This window comes from Phasianus colchicus, chromosome 27 (genome assembly GCF_987193195.1).
Source record: "Phasianus colchicus chromosome 27, bPhaCol1.hap1.1, whole genome shotgun sequence".
In the NCBI taxonomy this organism is placed as follows: domain Eukaryota; kingdom Metazoa; phylum Chordata; class Aves; order Galliformes; family Phasianidae; genus Phasianus; species Phasianus colchicus.
This window is the reverse complement of record NC_143462.1, coordinates 2,013,204-2,031,602: the sequence shown is the minus strand read 5'-3', so window position 1 is coordinate 2,031,602 and position 18,399 is coordinate 2,013,204. Positions and strand designations below refer to the sequence as shown.

The 18,399-nt window shown below is 59.0% G+C and overlaps 4 protein-coding genes across 7 annotated transcripts in view; 2 read left to right on the top strand and 2 right to left on the bottom strand.

The window, feature by feature from the left end:
* Positions 1 to 83: 83 nt before the first annotated feature.
* On the bottom strand, positions 84 to 3,304 carry PURB (purine rich element binding protein B). Its single transcript, XM_090125385.1, has one exon. The coding sequence runs from the start codon at positions 3,270 to 3,272 to the stop codon at positions 2,241 to 2,243; it is 1,032 nt and encodes a 343-aa protein (XP_089981511.1). The 5' UTR covers positions 3,273 to 3,304; the 3' UTR covers positions 84 to 2,240.
* Positions 3,305 to 4,316: 1,012 nt separating this feature from the next.
* On the bottom strand, positions 4,317 to 5,207 carry COX5B (cytochrome c oxidase subunit 5B). Its single transcript, XM_031596987.2, has 4 exons — positions 5,049 to 5,207; positions 4,883 to 4,956; positions 4,679 to 4,778; positions 4,317 to 4,586 (listed from the first exon to the last, which is right to left on the bottom strand). The coding sequence occupies exons 1-4, from the start codon at positions 5,140 to 5,142 to the stop codon at positions 4,474 to 4,476; spliced, it is 381 nt and encodes a 126-aa protein (XP_031452847.2). The 5' UTR covers positions 5,143 to 5,207; the 3' UTR covers positions 4,317 to 4,473.
* Positions 5,208 to 5,605: 398 nt separating this feature from the next.
* KCNIP3 (potassium voltage-gated channel interacting protein 3) lies at positions 5,606 to 12,243 on the top strand. Its single transcript, XM_031596985.2, has 8 exons — positions 5,606 to 7,123; positions 8,929 to 9,053; positions 9,142 to 9,211; positions 9,319 to 9,389; positions 9,803 to 9,910; positions 10,012 to 10,116; positions 11,004 to 11,066; positions 11,217 to 12,243. The coding sequence occupies exons 1-8, from the start codon at positions 7,027 to 7,029 to the stop codon at positions 11,262 to 11,264; spliced, it is 687 nt and encodes a 228-aa protein (XP_031452845.1). The 5' UTR covers positions 5,606 to 7,026; the 3' UTR covers positions 11,265 to 12,243.
* The window catches only part of GMCL1 (germ cell-less 1, spermatogenesis associated), a 21,868-nt gene continuing 15,514 nt past the window's right edge, over positions 12,046 to 18,399 (top strand). For 2 of the 4 annotated variants that reach the window (XM_090125713.1, XM_031596983.2), the window contains exons 1-9: positions 12,046 to 12,242; positions 15,003 to 15,126; positions 15,885 to 15,981; positions 16,060 to 16,157; positions 16,527 to 16,639; positions 16,817 to 16,882; positions 17,012 to 17,096; positions 17,320 to 17,410; positions 17,859 to 17,999. In XM_090125713.1, the coding sequence (XP_089981839.1) occupies positions 12,046 to 12,242; positions 15,003 to 15,126; positions 15,885 to 15,981; positions 16,060 to 16,157; positions 16,527 to 16,639; positions 16,817 to 16,882; positions 17,012 to 17,096; positions 17,320 to 17,410; positions 17,859 to 17,999 (1,012 nt within the window). Of the gene's footprint in view, positions 12,243 to 12,972; positions 14,709 to 15,002; positions 15,127 to 15,282; positions 15,411 to 15,884; positions 15,982 to 16,059; positions 16,158 to 16,526; positions 16,640 to 16,816; positions 16,883 to 17,011; positions 17,097 to 17,319; positions 17,411 to 17,858; positions 18,000 to 18,399 lie in introns of those variants that run through there. The other 2 variants (XM_090125715.1, XM_031596984.2) reach the window with 2 other exon arrangements.

Here is an 18,399-nt window from a genome sequence, read left to right as displayed (position 1 = left end):
GCACCACCACAGCCCCTCTCCTCCTCGCAGGGTGCAGCCAGGCCTCGCTCAGCCTCTCTGTGTTGATAACGCCGCACCGATCCGTTTGTTTCTCTCTTCGTTGCTGCGAGATTTCTTCCCCCGACGCGCTCTGCTCTTCTCACCCGTGTGCTGGAAGGTCAAATGGAGCCGTGGGAGGATTCTGTACATAGATACATCTCTCAGAGCGAGGATCCTGGTGGCTGGAGCCATCCGTGGCGCTGGGTGGGATAGATGTTGGGTGTTTTTTTTTTGTTTGTTTGTTTGTTTGGCTTTTTTTTTTTTTTTTTTTGTCTTTTTTTTGGCCTACGCGATGTTTGCCTCTTTCCTTTTCCACGTGGTTCCTAAGCGGAGTCAGAAAGGTAAGGCGACCTCAGCCAAAAAAAAAAGAAAAAAAAAGGAGGAAAAAAACCCAAAAAGAATATATATTTTTTTATATATATATATATATATATAACCCTCTTCAAAAGGAGAGGTACCGCCCACGTCGGAGCAAGAACCGGAGTGGCTCCCAGCAACAGAAAGTCCATCAGCACCGAAGCGAGGGGACGCGGCGCTGCTCGGACACACACAGCAATACAGCAGGACATCACTGGGACAGCTGCCTTACAGTACGAAATACAGTACAGTGTACGGCGCCGGGCGACACGCAGGGTGCTATTGCTCCCAGAGGGCTTTGAAACCGAGTCCTTTTGTGATGGAGGAGAGTTAAAAACAGCAAAACGCGAGAGAGTCCTGGTTAAAAATTCCCTTAAAAAGGGGCGACGGAGGGCGGCTGGGGACGGCCCTGCTGGGATGAGCCGCCGCCGTGCCTCACTTCTGCCAATAAATACGGAGCAAACGGAGCGGGGCGGCCGGGAGAGGGATGGAGACAATAAATTAAGAAGGCAGCTGAAATGAGAGGGCGGGCGTTGCGTGGTGTGAGACGGAACCGGAGCGACGACGACGGTCCTGCGAGAGCCTGGGAGGTGTCACACAGTAACAGCTGGAACTTTGGAATGAACAGCGGGCTCCCATTCAGTTCAAAGTTAGGAGTACGGCGTGGCTTAAAAAACACCGCTCTGCAGGGCGGGACTGAGCAGATTGCTTCAAAAAAAAAAAAAAAAAAAAAGACCAAAGAGAGTGAAAAATCCATTTAATAAGAGAGGAGAGCGTGGGGGAGGCCCCGCTGTGCTCCGCGGCCGCAGGAGCCGAGCTGGCAGAACGCCGAGGTGGTCATTAAGAATAATTAAAAAATTTAAAAATTAAAAAAAAAAAAAAAAAAAAAGGAAGGGGAGGGGGAGCGGAGAAATGTGGCGGGGCTTCACAGCTCCCACAGCCACCACAGCTGTTGAGGTACTGAGGAGATGCACTGAGTTCGTGTTAAAAACCCGCGCTCGGAGGAGGAAGAGGAGGAAGAGGAGGAGGACGGGGTGGGATTTGTGCACCTGAGGCCGGCGGCACCGCGGCCGTGTGCTTCGTGCTGCTGCCTTCCTGCTGCTCGGCCCTGCGACCCCCGTGGTCAAAAGAAAAAAAAAAAGAGGGGGAGGGGGGCAAGGGAAGCCAAAAAAAAAAAAGAAGAGGAAAAAATGAGACCCGAAGCCAAACGAGAGCGTTCCTTACTGCTCACAGAGCTGCCGGCTTCCCACCTGCGTGCTTACGGGGTCCGGGTCGGGCGCCTGGAGTTTTGCATCCCGGAAAACAATTCTGCGGAACGGAGCGGGGGGGAGGAGGAGGAGGAGGAGGGGGAAATGGGGAGGGGAGGGTAGGAATGGAAGAAGGGGGAGAGGAAAAATGAAAAAGGGAAATAAAAAGAGACAATGGACGTTGGTCCAGAGACGAAGCCCTGCATCGCATCGCCTCTCGCGGCCGTGGGCTCCGGTGCGGACGCCGGGATGCTGGTGGGGTGGAGCGGCACGGATAGAAGGGGGGGAGAGGAGGGGAGAAAAGAGAAGGGGAGAGGAGGGGAGGGGAAGGGAGGGGGGCCCGGCGGCCCCAAGGAGCGCGTCGTCCTCGTTTGGAAGCGGGCTGAGGGCTGCGGGCGCTCCGTGCCCCGGTGGAAGGAGAGGCGCGGGGCGGGCTGCGGCGGGGCTGCGAGCACCAACCGCGACCGGGGTCTGGGGCTCCCCTTCTCCCCAGGGAGGGAAGGGAAAGGAAGGAAGGGGGGTCCGCTGGGGAAGAGCGGGGGGGGGGAAGGGGGGGGCCGGGGCGGATGGATGGATGATGGATGGGGGGGGGGGGGCTCAGTCGTCGTCCACGTCGTCGCCGTCCGAATCGTCGCCGGCGCCGCTGCCGCTGCCCGGCCCGGGCGGCCCCGCGCGGCGGTCGTACAGCTTGTCCCGCTGGCGCTCCTGGATGTCGCGCATCTCGTCGGCGTAGCGGCAGAAAGCCCCGCCGAACTTGGCCCAGGCTTTGTAAGGGACGGTGATGGCGTTGCGGTAGGACGGCTTCACCTCGCTCACCCGCAGGAAGACGCCGTACTTATTGCAGCCCACGTCGAAGAAGAAGCGCTTGGAGTCCACGGTGATGGAGGTGCCCTCGGGCAGCTCCCCGTAGAGGCCCCCCCCGCCCGGCCCGCCGCCGCCGGGGCCGCCCAGCTCATCCTCCTCCCCTCCGTAGTCGTCGATCAGCTTCGCCAGCGCGTCGCGGAACTCGATCAGGCCCTGGGCCGGCAGGGCGATGGTCTGCCCGCTCTGCAGCCCCGGGGGGCCGCCGGGGAAGCCCCCCGGCCCGCCGGGCCCGCGGTTGACGGTCTGCCGGATGCGCAGGAAGCGGCCGCGCTGGTTCTCCTTCAGGTCCAGGTAATACTTGCGGTTCTCCCGCACCAGGAATTCGCTCTTCAGAGCGCGGCGCGGCCCCGACCCGCCCTCGTCGCCGCCGGGCCCCGCGGCCTGCGCCAGCTGCTCGGGGCTGGACGGGCCGAGCTGCGCGTAGTGCTCGATGAAGTCGCCCAGGTAGTCGCGGAACTCCGCCGCCACGGCCATGGACAGCGTCAGGCGGCTCTTGGACCCGCCGGCGCCCACCTCGGCGATCTTCAGGAAGCGGCCCTTGGCGTTCTGCTTCACGTCCAGGTAGAAGCGCTTGTTCTGGATGTCCAGCCGCTTCGACGCCAGCTCCTGCGTCTCCTGCTCGGGGCCCGGCCCGGAGCCCGGCCCGCCGCCGCCGCCGCCTCCGCCGCCGCCTCGGGGAGCCGCGAAGCCGCCGCCTCCGCCGCCGCCCCCCCCGCTGCCGCTGCCGCTGCCGCCGCGCTCGCTGCCGCTGTCCCCGTCCGCCATCTTGTCCGCCCGCCCGCCCCGCGCCGGCCCTTCCGCGCGCGCCGCCCCGCTTCCGGCGCGCGGCCCCGCGCCCCGCCCCGCCCCTCTGCGACAAGGGGTGACGTCACCGCCGCACTCCGCGCCGCCGCGCGCGGCTCCCCCGCGGGGTCACGTGGGCGGGGAGAGGCTCCGCCCGCCGCGTCCCCGCGCGCCCTCTGCGATCCCCGCCCGGCCGCGCCTCCCCCGCCGGGCCACGCCCCCTCTGCCAGGCCACGCCCCCTCCTTCAGACCCCGCCCCGTAAAACCACGCCTCCTTCGTCAGACCACGCCCCTTCGGCCGCCGTCGCCGCCGCCCTGCTCCCGCCCCCGCCGTCAATCACGCCCGTCCGCCGCTCCCATTGGCCGAGCCCGGAGCTGCGGCCCGTGAGCTCGTGACGTCACGGGCGGGCTTGACGTCACCAGTCCCCGCGGCTCCGGGCAGCGGCTCCTGCCGTCGCCCGTCCGGGGACCCGCAGCGCCCATCGCAGCCGTGGGATGGAGGGCAGCGCTGCGGGTGCAGCACTGAGCACGCGTCCATCCGTCCCTCCTATCTGTCCGCCCCTCCCTGTGCTCGTATCTCCAGCTGTGCTGGGACAGCAGGAGGGGAAACGGCCCCAATGGAAAGGAGGCGGCGTCGGATCGGCTGTGAGATGAGGTGTTTATAATATGCCGTGCTGGTGGGGCCTGGCTGCCCAAACACAGCGCCCACGGGAGGGTTGGGGGGTCGCAGAGCAGCCCCTCTCTGCTCTCAGCCCCACGCCCCCAGCTTTGAGGACAGCAACAAGGATACAGGACAAGGGGGAGCTCACCCCAACACGACCCCCAGGTGCGCCTTTTCGTCCTGCCCCAATGACGAGGCATTCCTCATCAGCCCCAACCAACCCAAAGCGAGCACCCATGGGGAGGGGACTCCCCACCACCCCCCACTCAGCACCCCAATGGGTCACCACCACCTCCCCTGATCCCCACCCCGCCCACCCCCACCAGCTGCCCCCCCCCCGGAACACACACACATCAGGCAGGGTTTCCACACACAGTTCTTTTTCTATATAAGGTGGGGGGGACACAGCAGAACAAGCGCTGCAGCGGCTCAGCTTTTGAAAACCAGACGGGTGCTGGGGGAGGGAGGGGGGTCTCGCAGCCCAGGAACCCCCCCCTGGGGGCTGCTGAGGAGGGGGGGCTCTCAGTGGGGCAGCTCGTGTGGGATGAGTTTGTAGTGAGAGCCACAGGACGGGCAGCGCTGCGCCTCCCCTTTGTGCAGCCAGAACCAGATGACACAGCTGTTGTCCTCTTCACCTGGGGAAAGAACACAGAGGGTGGGGGGAGGCGTGGGGAAAGGGGGGGGGCGTGGGGAAAGGAGGGGGGGGGCAGAACGAGGGGACACTCACAGACGCAGCCCACGATGCGTTTATCGGTGATGGAAGGCACGAGGTTGGGGTCCTCCTTGGTGCCCGCGTAGCGCTTCGGCCGGAACATGCTGTAGGGGTCCTGGGGGGGAGGGGGGACAGAAAAGGGGGCAGGGGGTCAGCGGGATCCCCATCCTCAGCAACGGTGTCCCCGTCCCACCCCCACGCCCCGCACCTCGCACTCACCAGGCCTTTATTCATGGCCTCCAGCACCTTCCGCTCCAGCCCCGTCGCCTGCTCCTCATCCGTGGCGAGGTCGCCTGCGGGACGAGCGGCGGCCCAGGCCAGGGCCTCGATTCAGGCCCGGACCCGGACGCCCGGCCCCGTCCCCCGCCCCTCCTCCCGCCCTCACCAGGCGCAGCGAAGCTCCTTACGGGCGCAGCCCGGCCGGTAGCGGCGGGCAGAAACCGCAGCGCCGCGCCCACCCGCAGTAACCTTGAGGCCATGGCTGCAGCGGCGGCAATCAGCGCTTCCGGCGGCGGCGGCGGCGGAAGCGGAAGTGGAGGAGCGGAAGGGCGGGGGCATCGTGAGGGGGGCGGGGCCACGCCCATAGCAACGGGTGGGGCCACGCCCATAGCAACGGGTGGGGCCACGCCCATAGCAACGGGTGGGGCCACGCCCATAGCAACGGGCCCTGAGGGCTGCGGGCCGGGCTGCGTCCCCAGGCCGTAACGCGGGCCTCCCATCCCCCCCCCGCTCCGAGCGGCCTTAATGAGTCACCTTCGTTAATATTGCAGTGCAGATCGATGGCTGCGGGGGGGGAGAGCCGTTAATTACCTGCAGGGGGGGTAATTACAGCCTGGGGGGGGGAATGGAGCTCGGTTTGGGGTGCGCTGAGGGGGGAGTGGGGGGAGATGGTGTAAAAAAGGGGGAATGGGGGGAAAATGGGGCAGAAAGGGGGGGGGTGGGAGGAAAAGGGTGGAGGGGGGGAAAAAAGAGAAAAGATGGAGAAAATGAGAAGATGGTGGGGAAAAGGGGAGAAAATGGAGGAGAAGGGGGAAAAACTGAGGAAAAGGAGGAAAAATTGAGGAAAAGGAGGAAAAATTGAGGAAAAGGAGCAAAAACTGAGGAAAAGGAGAGAATATGGAGGACAGAAAAGGTGAAGGAGAAAGAGAAAAGTGAAGGAAACGGAGGAAAATGGAGAAAAAATGGGGAAAAAAGTGGAGGAAAAAAAGAAAATATTGGGAAAATGAAAAAAAGGTGGAGAAAAGGTGGAATGAAGGTGAAGAGATGGAAGAAAAAAGTGAAAATGTGGAATAGAAAGCAGGTGGGAGGAGGGAAGAAGTGAGAAAAGATGAAACAGGAGAGAAAATGGGGGGAAAAGGAGAAAAAACTGGAAAAATGAGACGAGAAAAGTGAGGAAATAATGGAGAACTGGAGAAAATATGGAAGAAATGAGAAAATATTGGGATATAAATGAGGAAATGTTGGGGGAAAGAGAAAATGCTGGAGAAGAAGAGGAAATGTTGGGGAAGAAGAGCAAATATTGGAGGAGAAAAAAGAATATGGAGGAAAAAGGGAAAAGATTGGAGAAGAAGAGGAAATATTGGGGAAGAAAAGAGAATATTGAGGAAAAAGAGAAAACATGCAGGAAAAATAGAAACTATTGCAAAAGAAGGGAAAAGTAGGAGAAGAAGAGAAAATATTGGAGAAGAAAAGAGAATATACTGGTGAAGAAGAGAAACTACTGAGGAAAGTAGATTATAGAGGAAAAAGAAAATATAAGGGAAGAAGAGAATATGTTGGAGAAGAAGAGAGAATATGGAGTAAAAAGAGAAAATATTGGAGGAGAAGAAAAAATGCTGGGAAAGAAAAAGAATATAGAGAGAAAAGACAAAGAGGGAAAAGATAAAAAATTGGAGAAGAAGAGCAAATATTGGGGAAGAAGAGAAAATATTGGAGAAGAAAAGAGGATATGGAGTGAAAAGAGAAAATATTGGGGAGGAAAAGAGAATGTAGGGGGAAAAGATAAAATATTGGAGAAGAAAATATTGGGGAAGAAGAGAAAATATTGGAGAAGAAAAGAGAATATGGAGTAAAAAGAAAAAATATTGGGGAAGAAAAGAGAATATAGGGGGAAAAGATAAAATATTGGAGAAGAAGAGAAAATATTGGGGAAAAAAACAAATGTTGGAAGAGAAAATAATGGAGAAGAAGAGGAAACGTTGGGAAAGAGAAGAGAATATAGAAGAAAAAGAGGAACTGTTGGAGAAGAAGAGAGGGAAGATGGAGGCAGCCGTGTGGGCGCGTGCCAAGGGAGGAGGGCAGGGGGGGGCAGGGGCGGCCCCACATCCCCAATCTGCCGCCGGTGCCCCCCGCCCGCCGCGGGCATGCAGGGCATGGAGCTGTGCGCCGTGGCCGTCGTCATCCTCCTCTTCATCGCCGTCCTGAAGCAGTTTGGCATCCTGGAGCCCATCTCTGTGGAAGGTAACCCCGGCTCTCCCCCCCCCACCACCACCCCCCCAAGCCCCACGATGGCACGGAGGTGGATTTTGGGGTGCCCGCCCCACGCCGCACGTTGGGGGATGCTCTCTGCGTTGGATGCGTGGGATTTTGGGGTGGTTCTTTGGAATCTCCCTGGTGGAATGCGGAGGTTTTGGGGCGTCCCTTTGTGCCATGTCATGGCCCTGCTCTCCCACCGCACTGTGGGCTGTTGGGGGGCTCTGAGCCCATCTCCGCCCCTGAGATGGCACAGAGTGGACCCCCAAACCCACAGGGACCCCTGAGACCCCCCATGATGGGACCTCCGTACCCAAAAGCCACACATGGGGGTCCACAGCATTTATCTCCCCTCCCCGTTCCCATCCCATCTTCCCCATCCTGAAGTTCCTGCTCATCACTGAGCTGCTCCGCAGGGGCTTCACGGGGCTGAAAACATTAATGGGCCATCATTTATTAATTACCTTCCGGCAGCACGGATGGCCGGGGCGGGGGCGGCCGGAGGATGCGATGCGGGTGGGGACCTGAACAGGGGCTGCTGGGGATGCTCTACAACGTTCCAGAATGCTTTGGGATGTGCTGGGACGCTCGGGCATGATTGGAAGATTCTTGGGGATGCGTTGGGATGCTCTGAGATTCTCCAGGATGATCGATCCAGGATTCGCCAGGATGCTCCAAGATGCTCTTGGGGATGCACTGGGAAGATGCAGGATGCCTGGGGTCAATCTGAGATACTCCAGGATGTTCCAGGATGCTGCAGGACGCTCAGGGATGCTCTAAGATGCTTCAGGATGCTCAGGGTTACGTAGGGAAGCATGGGGATGCTCAGGGATGCTCCAGCATGCTGCAGGTTACTTGGAGATGTTTGAAGATGCTTCGGAATGCTCAGGGATGCCTTGGGATGCTCAGAGATGCTGCACGATGCTTTGGGATGCTCCAGGATGCTGCAGGATGGTTGGGGATGCTCTGGGATGCTTTGGAATGGGCAGGGATGCTCCAGGATGCTCTGGGATGCTCCAGGGTGGTGCAGAATGCTTGGGGATGCTCTAAGATGCTCCAGGATGCTCAAGGATGCTCCAGGATTCTCAGGGATGCTTTGGGATGCCCCAGGAAGCTGCACGGTGCTTTGGGATGTTCCAAGGTGCTCCAGGATGCTTTGGGATGCCAAGGGAAGCTCCAGAATGTTTTGGGGTGTCTGAGGATGCTCAGGGATGCTCTGACATGCTTGGAGATGCTTCAAGATGCTGCATGATGCTTGGGGATGCTCTAAGGTGCTCAGGGATGCTCGAGGATGCTGCACAATTCTTTGGGATGCTCTAGGATGCTGAAATATGCTCAGGGATGCTCCAGGATGCTGCACAATTCTTTGGGGTGCTCAGGAATGCTCCAGGATGCTGTGGGATGCCCAGGGAAGCTCCAGAATGTTTCAGGGTACCTGGGGATGCTCAGGGATGTTCCAAGATGCTCAGGGATGCTTTGGGATGCTCCAGGATCGTATTGCTGGAGCAGGCACAGTCCAGCAGCTCCCAGGAACCCCCCCAAGTGCAGACAGAGCCGTTTCCTCCCTCGCTCGGGTCATGAAATCCAGAGTTTGCAGCGGCTGCAACCACCGGGGGAGCTCCCCATCGCGACAGGGAAAGCCGCCGGGTTCGGGGGATTCCCGTTGTGTTTCCGAGCACTGCCAGATCCTGGATGAGACTCCCACAGTGCTCCTGGAGGGACAGCCCCACCCCGGAGGTCCTGGTGCCCCTCTACCCCCCCCCAAAAAGGTGACACGCCGTCACCCCCCGCAGACACCTGCGACGGCGACGTGGAGCTGTCGGCCGCGCGGCACCAACCCGAGGGGCTGGAGGAGCTGCAGGCACACACCAAGTTCACCAAGAAAGAGCTGCAGTCCCTCTACCGTGGCTTCAAGAACGTGAGCACAGTGGGTTGGGGCCTCCCCTTGCTTTTGGGGACACCCCCATCGCGGGGCTTCCCGTGGCCATCGCTCTGTCCTCCCCCAGGACTGTCCCAGTGGCCACGTGGACGAGGAGACCTTCACGCTCATCTACGCACAGTTCTTCCCGCAGGGAGGTGAGTTGGGGGTGCATCACCCCCCTAAAAAGCATCACCCACCCCAAAAACACCCCCCCCAAAATACACCAACCCCACGGGATGCTCCCTAACTGCCCCCTCCCCAGATTCCAGTGCCTACGCTCACTTCTTGTTCAACGCCTTCGATGCGGATGGCAGTGGGGCACTCTGCTTCGAGGTGAGCACTGCTGGGGGGGCGGCACCGTGGGGGGGTGGGGGTGCTCGGCTCTATGCCAGCAGTGTGAGTCATCAGATAGCACTGCTGGCACGAGGGGGAGATGCTCAGGAAGGAGTCGTGCGTGGATTTTGGAGCAGCACCCCCAAAAAACCAACCCGAACCCCGTTGGTCTGAATGCACCCTGAGTGCTGCTGCAGGCCCAGGGCTGCGGGATGCTGCGGCACCGCCGGGCTGTGCGTCCCCAGCCATTAAAAATAGATGGGAGCCAGAATAGAAACGGGATCGATAGGAGAAGTGCCCGTGGTCAATAGCCACGCTGCAGTGCTCTGTGGGGTCCAGAGCGGGGTCATGGCAGCTCCATATAAAGTGGGGGATGCTCACCATCGCTGTCCTGTCCACCACCCCCCTGGCAGGACTTTGTCGTCGGGCTGTCTGTCCTGCTGCGGGGCACGGCGCAGGAGAAGCTGAAATGGGCTTTCAACCTCTACGACATCAATAAGGACGGCTGCATCACCAAGGAGGTGCCCTGGGGGACGTCTGGAGGGGGGAGGGGACACCCTTGGGTCAGGGGGGGCTTTGGGTGGGGGGTTCTCCTTGTCAGCCCAGCTCTGTCTGCTCCCAGGAGATGCTGGAGATCATGAAATCCATCTATGATATGATGGGCCGCTGCACCCTGCCTGCCCCACGGGACAGCGCGCCTGCAGAGCACGTGGAGCAGTTCTTCCAGGTGGGACTCCAGCACAGCACGGGGATGGGGGTGGGGATGGGGAGGGAGATGGGGTCAGGGATGGGAAAGGGGATGGAGACGGGAATGGGGATGGGGAGGGAGGTGGAGAGGGGGACAGAGATGGGGACAGGGATGGGAATGGGGATGGGGATGGGGACAGGAATGGGGATGGAGAGGGGGATGGGGAGGGAGATGGGGATGGGGATGGGGAGGGATGTGGAGAGGGGGACAAGGATGGGGACAGGGATGTGAATGGGGATGGAGAGGGGGATGGGGAGGGAGAGGGGGACAGAGATGGGGATGGGGAAGGGTCTGGGGACAGGGGTGGGGATGGAGAGGGAGATGGGGATGGGGACAGGGATAGGGATGGGGAGAGGGGGACAAGGATGGGGACAGGGATGTGAATGGGGATGGAGAGGGGGATGGGGAGGGAGAGGGGGACAGAGATGGGGATGGGGAAGGGTCTGGGGACAGGGGTGGGGATGGAGAGGGAGATGGGGATGGGGACAGGGATAGGGATGGGGAGAGGGGGACAAGGATGGGGACAGGGGTGTGAATGGGGATGGAGAGGGGAATGGGGATAGAGAGGGGGATGGGGAGGGAGAGGGGGACGGAGATGGGGATGGGGAAGGGTATGGGGACAGGGGTGGGGATGGAGAGGGAGATGGGGATGGGGACAGGGATGGGGATGGGGATGGGGATGGGATGGAGAGAGAGATGGGGACAGGGATGGGGTTGGGGATGGGGTTGGGCAAGGGGATGGGGAGGGAGATGGGGACGGGGACAGGGATGGGGGTAGGGATGGGGTGGGGACAGGGATGGGGGTGGAGAGGAGATGGGGACAGGGACGGGGATGGGGACATCGCTGCTGAGCTCTGCCCCTGCAGAAGATGGACAGGAATGGGGACGGCGTGGTGACCTACGAGGAGTTCCTGGAGACGTGCCAGCAGGTGACACCGCCAGCACTGACTTTGTGCTCACCCCAATCCTCCCCCTCCCATCCTTGTACCCAAAGGGATGTCAGTGTGGGTTCGGGGACCCCTCCATGGGTGCCCCCTCCCCTTATAGGCACCTGAGACGTGTCCGTGTGCCCCCGGCAGGACGCGGACATCATGAGCTCCATGCAGATCTTTGAGAACACCATTTAGAGCACAGGGGTCCCAGGACGGCCGTGGTGGGACGCAGCGTGAGGGACGTTGAAAATGAGGAGAAAAACCTTAATAATGAGGAGAAAAACCTTAATAATGAGGAGAAACCCTTGATAATGAGGAGAAACCCTTGATAACGAGGATGACGTGGCCAGCTTGCACACCGGACCCCCCCCCAGCAGTTCATTTTGGGGCAGATCTCCCCAAAAATGGGTCTCTGCCCCAGAGGTGACCCAGCACAAGGCAGACATTATGGGATGGATGTGACACTGATGGATGGGGGCTGAGATTTGCTGTTATTTTTTTTATTATTATTATTTTTCCCCTAAATAAAACACCCGGCCATGATGTGAGGATCCCACAGCGCTTCGGCCCTCCGCCAGCGCGGCACCTGGGGCCGTATCTCCCCCAGGACGGGGCGGGCGAGGCGGCGCCGGGGGTGGCGGTGAGGGAGGAGGAGCAGGAGGCGGCCCGGCCCTGCATGGCGGACGGCCGTTACCATGGCGACCAGGTTCGCCACGGAGTCCTTTGGTGCAACGCTGCGCATGCGCGAGGTGCAGAACGCGCACGCGCGGGGCGCTCAGTGCGCACGCGCGTTTCGCCATTTCGCCACCTGCGCGTGCGCAGCTCAGCACCTCGTTCCTCCGCGCATGCGCATCTCCTCGCAGCGCACCTCTACGCATGCGCACTCACTCGCGCCAGCGCCGCCGCGCATCATGGCCGCCGCCGGCCGTTGCTGAGGCGCCTCCGTCACTTCTTCCTCCCCACATGGAGGGCGGCGATGGGCTCTCTGAGCAGCCGGCTGCTGAGGCGTCGGGGCGGCCCCTCGCTCGTAGACGGGGCGGCTGGGGAGGGAGGCCGAGGCGGCGGGGGGCGGCGGGGAGGAAAGAGAAAGCGGGGAGGGGGCGAAGGGCCCGGTGACAGCGAGAGCGACAGCGACAGCGAGCGGGACGAGCGGCTCCACAGCGCCCCCCGCAGGTCTGGAGGGGAAGGGGGGGCGGACATGGGCGTGCTGGGGGGCTCTGGGGTGGGTGCGGGGGTCTGGGGCCTGAATGAGGCCTGTAGGGGGGAGCTGGGGTGTGATGGGGGGGCTGGGAGCGTAATAGAGGGGGTTGGGCCTGTTTGGGGGGATCTGGAATGTGCTGGGGGGGTCTGGGGTCTGACTGAGGCCTATTTAGGGGGGTCTCGGGTGTTTTGGGAAGGCCTGCCATCTGTATGAGGGGATCTGGGAGATGCTGGGGGACCTGGAGCCTGTTAGAGGGGATTTGGGATGAACTGGGGGGGGTCTGGGCCTGTTAGGGGGGATCTGGGGTGTTCTGGGTGGGACTGGAGCTTGTTAGAGGGGGGCTGGGTCTGTTTGGGGCATGTGGGATATAAATGGGGGGGCTGGGGTCTGATTGAGGCCTATTTAGGGGGATCTGGGGCGTGTTGGGAAGGTCTGGGATCTGTGTAAGGATCTGGGAGATGCTGGGGGGCCTGGGGACTGATAGAGGAGATCCGGAATGTATGGGGGGGGCTGGGGACTCTTGGAGGGGGGAACTGGATCTGTTTGGGGAGCTCTGGGACATGTTGAAGAGGTGTGGGGCCTGTTTGAGGCTTTTTATGGGGACTGGGGCATGTTTGGGGGGATCTGGGGTGTTCTGGGTGGGACTGGAGCTTGTTAGAGGGGGCTGCGTCTGTGTGGGGGGATTTGAGGAAGTGCTGGGGGGGGGTCTGGGGTCTGACTGAGGCCTATTTAGGTGGATCTGGGGCGTGTTGGGAAGGTCTGGGATCTGTATGAGGGGATCTGAGAGATGCTGGGGGACCTGGAGCCTGTTAGAGGGGATCTGAGATGTACTGGAGGGTGTCTGGGCCTGTTAGGAGGAATCTGGGGTGTTCTGGGTGGGACTGGGGCTTGTTAGAGGGGGGCTGGGTCTGTTTGGGGGCATCTGGGATGTAGGGGGGTGTCTGGGGTCTGACTGAGGCCTATTTTGGGGGGTCTGGGGTGTGTTGGGAAGGTCTGCCATCTGTATGAAGGGATCTGGGACATGCTGGAGGTCCTGGAGCCTGTTAGAGGAGATCTGGGATGAACTGGGGGGAGGTTGGGCCTGGTAGAGGGAATCTGAGATGTTTTCAGTGGGATTGGAACTTGTTAGAGGGGGGCTGGGTCTGTTTGGGGGCATCTGGGATATAGGGGGGGGGTCTGGGGTCTGATTGCAGCCTATTTAGGGGGATCTGGGGCGTGTTGGGAAGGTCTGCCATCTGTATGAGGGGATCTGGGATGTGCTGGAGGTCTTGGAGCCTGTTAGAGGGAATCTAGGATGAACTGGGGGGGGATCTGGGCCTGTTAGGGGGAATCTGGGGTATTCTGGGTGGGACTGGAACTTGTTAGAGGGGGGCTGGGTCTGTTTGGGGAGGTCTGGGACATGTTGAAGAGGTGTGGGGCCTGTTTGAGGCCTTTTATGGGGACTGGGGCCTGTTTGGGGGGATCTGGGACATGCTGGGGTGCCTGGGGACTGATAGAGGAGATCTGGGATGTACTGGGGGGGCTGGGGACTCTTGGAGGGGGGGCTGGGTCTGTTTGGGGAGCTCTGGGACATGTTGAAGAGGTGTGGGGCCTGTTTGAGGCCTTTTATGGGGACTGGGGCCTGTTTGGGGGGATCTGGGCTGTTTGGGTGGGACTGGAGCTTTTTGATTGGGGCTGGGTCTGTTTAGGGGGATCTGGGATGCACTAGGGGGTGTCTGGGGTCTGACTGAGGCCTATTTAGGGGGGTATGGGGCGTGTTGGGAAGGTCTGGGATCTGTATGAGGGGACCTGGGATGTGCTGGGGGTCCTGGGAACTGATAGAGGAGATCTGGGATGTACTGGGGGGGCTGGGGACTCTTGGAGGGGGGGCTGGGTCTGTTTGGGGAGCTCTGGGACATGTTGAAGAGGTGTGGGGCCTGTTTGGGGGAATCTGGGATGTAGGGGGTGTCTGGGGTCTGATTGAGGCCTATTTAGGGGGGTCTGGGGTGTGTTGGGAAGGTCTGAAACCTGTTTGAGGGGGTCTGGGACATGCTGGGGGGCCTGGAACCTGTTAGAGGGAATCTGAGATGTACTGGAGGGAATCTGGGCCTGTTAGGTGGAATCTAGGATGTTCTGGGTGGGATTAGAGCCTGTTAGAGGGGGGCTGGGCCTGCTTGGGGGGGGTCTGGGCCTTTTTTATGAGGGTTTGGGATGTGCTGGGGGGGTCTGGGCCTGTTTGAGGGGATCTGGAGCTGTGTGAGGGAGTCTGGGTCTGTTTGGGAAAGGGTCTGTGGCATGTTGTGGAGGCTTGGGGTCTGTTTGTAGGGATCTGGGATGTGCTGGGGAGGGACTGGGGTCTGATTGAGGCCTATGTATGGGGGTCTGGGGCCTGTTTGAGAGGATCTCGGCCAGTTTGAGGAGGTCTCGGATGTGCTGGGGGATCTGGAGCTGTTTTGGAGGTCTGTTTGGTGGGGTGTGGGGTGTGTTTGAGGTCTGCTGGGGGACGTTGGGGCCGTTTTGGGGAGGTTGGGGCTTATTGGAGGGAGCTTAGGACATTGTGTGGGGTCTGGGGCATGTTGGGGGGCTCTGGGGACTGCTGGTAATGTGGGAACTCATCTGGGGGTAAGGGTGGGGAAGAGTGGATCCGACTGCTCTGGGGAGAAGGACCCTGCAGCTGTCAGCTGCTTTTTGCCAAGGTTTTTTTGCGTGATGTGACATTTGAAAGCAGCAATCTCTGTCGCCTTCTCACATAGGAAAAAGCTGAAAAGCACCTCCATGTATATTTACCAGACTCTGTTTCTGAACGGAGAAAACAGCGACATCAAAATCTGTGCCCTGGGAGAGGAGTGGAACTTACACAAAGTGTACCTGCGTCAGGTGGGTGCTGCGCTGCCCAACAACACCTCCTGCTGTGCAGGGCCTGAAATCTTCTCCTTTCACCTCCTGTTTCCCACCGATGGGTGCCAGAGCAGAACCAACGCAGAGCTCAGGGCTGCGGTGCCACACAAACCCTTTATTTTTCTGATCTCTCAGGTAGACGTCAGTGGGTGATGCATCTCCCTGTGTGCACATCCACTGCTGGGGAGGAAAGTCGTGGCTCATTTCACTCCGCTTGGACGGAAACCTTTCACCCTCTAGTTTTAAATACCTTAATCCTGAAGGTATATTTCCATCGGTGGTGTCTGTGTATGTGTCCTTGGTACGAGGCTGCCACCTTGTACGTTAATTTCTATGTCTTGCATGCTGGTTTCTTCCTTCTAATACCCAAAGTGGCGTTCCCTGATGCCCACAGGATTTGTTGCCAACTGGTGTCATTAAGGATGCAGCTCCTGGACTAATTATACCCCAACACTGGTGTGGTTGGGAGGAAAACAGCTGACACGGCTCTTCTGGCCCTTCTGGGCTCTTGTCTATGATTGCAGACACGCAGTTCAAATTCTCTGGGTGCATTTTCAGACAAACTGAGCACACGTAGGCCTTTCTCAGTACACCAGGATGCCTTGGCTTGCACACTGCCTTTTCTCTGTGTGAAGGGAAACGTTAACAACCTCCAGCTCCACGTGCAGCTGCCCGTGCTTTTCATTGGAGTGCCGTTTCCAACTCGAGCTCCTTCTCTCTCCTCTGCCCTCCTGCAGTCAGGATACTTCTCCAGCATGTTCAGCGGCTCCTGGAAGGAATCCTGCATGGACACCATCGAGCTGGAGATCCCCGACCAGAACATTGACATAGAGGGTGAGTGGAGCCCGCAGAGCTCCCACGGAGGCTCCTGTCAGCTCCACGTTGAGCGCTGTGCTGCTGTTCCCCTCCCAGCCCTGCAGGTGGCATTCGGCTCGCTGTACCGAGATGATGTGCTGATAAAGCCCGGTCGAGTTGTTGCCCTCCTGGCTGCCGCCTGCATGCTGCAGCTGGTGAGTAGTGAGGCCTTTCCTGCCGTGCACAGCAGCACCTTCCTGCAGTGAGGAAAGCAGAACAGCACAACACGGCGCTGCGGTTGTGTTGGAAAATGCTGTGGTTGAGCTGTGGTTGTGATGTGGAAGTTGTCAGCTGTGTTTGGAAGCAGTGCTGGAGCAGCTCATTGTCTGCCCCGATGCTGCTCGTGGTTTTTGGTGGTGGAGCTCGAGAGCGACCTGGCTGTCTGCTGTTGGCATAGCAGAGGTCGTTGTGGCAGCAGGAATCGCTGGGTGTGACAATGAGCTGTGCTGTATTTCCCTCTTCCTGCTTGGAATGTGAAACTGAGTGTTTCTGTTTGCTTTTTTTTCCCCCTTCCCTTTCTGCAGGATGGCCTAATCCTGCAGTGCGGGGAAACGATGAAGGAAACCATCAATGCCAAAACTGTGTGCAGTTATTACAACTCGGCGGGGACGTACGGGTTGGACTCGGTGAAGAAAAGGTGAGACAACGTCATGCAGGATGCCCTGCACAGCACTGCATGAGCCTAATTAGCAGCAATGCCTTGGGCTCGTTCCTGATCACTTAAAGCTGTCTGCCTCGAGCTCTGTGCCCCCTGCATAGGCTGCTGACATCCACAGGGAAAAAGGAAGGCACTGATTCCTTGCTTTTAACCTAGGTGCCTCGAGTGGCTCCTGAACAACCTGATGACTCACCAGAGCGTTGAACTCTTCAAAGAACTCAGGTATTCATCCTTCAGTTAATTTTCAGCCACGTTTGGTGCCTTTCTGGTGCTGGCTGTTGATTGTGCAGATTTCTGACTTTTCCTTTTCTCCCTGAACCCCTGTGTGATCATTACTTTACTCTTTTTCAGCATAAACCTCATGAAGCAGCTGATCAGCTCTTCTAACCTCTTTGTGATGCAAGTAGAGATGGATCTGTACACTGCCCTCAAGAAGGTACTTGGCACAGGGCTTGGCCAGGGCACTGACCTGGTGCTCCTGAGGGCTGCTGTGTAAAGCAGCAAGTTTGAGCCCTGTGAAATGTACAGTGAGCACTTAATGGAGGATGGGAAACTCTGTGGGAGCGATTGCATGATGGAGACGTGGCTTTAAGAATGCATGTATGACTCGTTGGAGAAATAATCTGCCAGGCTGACTGGGGTCTGTTTGTTTTACCTAGTGGATGTTCCTGCAGCTGGTGCCTTCCTGGAACGGGCCTCTGAAACAGCTCTTAGCACAAGCTGATGCCTGGTTTGCTGAGCGAAGGAGAGGTAGGGACCAAGGACGTGGCCTTGGGCTCCAGGTGGGATGTGGCAGTCTTCATCTCCAGGTTTTCTCATGTTTTCTGGGGATGGTTCGTTTGGAAGGAGCTCAGAGATCACAACCATGGGATGGTTGGGTTGGAATGGAGCTCAGAGGTCATAGAATCATGCGATGGTTGGGTTGGAATGGAGCTCAGAGATCACAGAACCATGGGATGTTTGGGTTGGAGGGGATCATAGGACTGCAGGATGGTTGGGTTGGAAAGGAGCTCAGAGATATTGGAACCATGGGATGGTTGGGTTGGAAGGAGCTTCTGCTGAAAGGTTTTGGAAGTCTGTGTCATCTTTGCATGGAACCCCCCTAGAGTGGTGAATAAAAAGCTCCACCTCACATACAGACAGGGTCTACAGAACCCTTAGGAAGCAGAATGGTGATGTAGGCTGTGCTGTCCCACAGAACTGGAGGGTGATGCTGCATTCCTGGACCTGGAGCAGGGCGCTGCCTTCCGGCCCGTGTTCGCACACCTGCGCCTGCAGTACATCATCAGCGACCTGGCATCTGCACGGATCGTGGAGAGGGATGCTCTCATCCCCCCAGGTGAGTGTTTGGTGCCCGGGGGGAGGTTGGGTGCTCAGCTGCTTCTGTTTGCACTTTGCCTTCCTTAGGTGACATGCTGCTCTGGGCCTGCTGCCCGCAGGGTGGAACTGCATTCAGTGCTACTATCACTTAGCGCCGTTATGTTATCATAAAATGATAAAAAATGATAAAACGTGATAAAAACACCCGTTCTGTTCACACCTGGCTGCTGAGGGCTGGGCTCACCTGCAGCTTCCTTCTTTGCTTGGAAGCTGCAAGCCTGGAAGCAGTTTATCAAGCGGAGATCTCACCTGAAAACATTCCTCCATTATCACTGCTGCCATTCGTACCTCTGATGGCACAGAACATCTCCCCTCACTCCTGTCCTCCATCGTGCCTCCCTGTGCTCCTCACAGCAGTG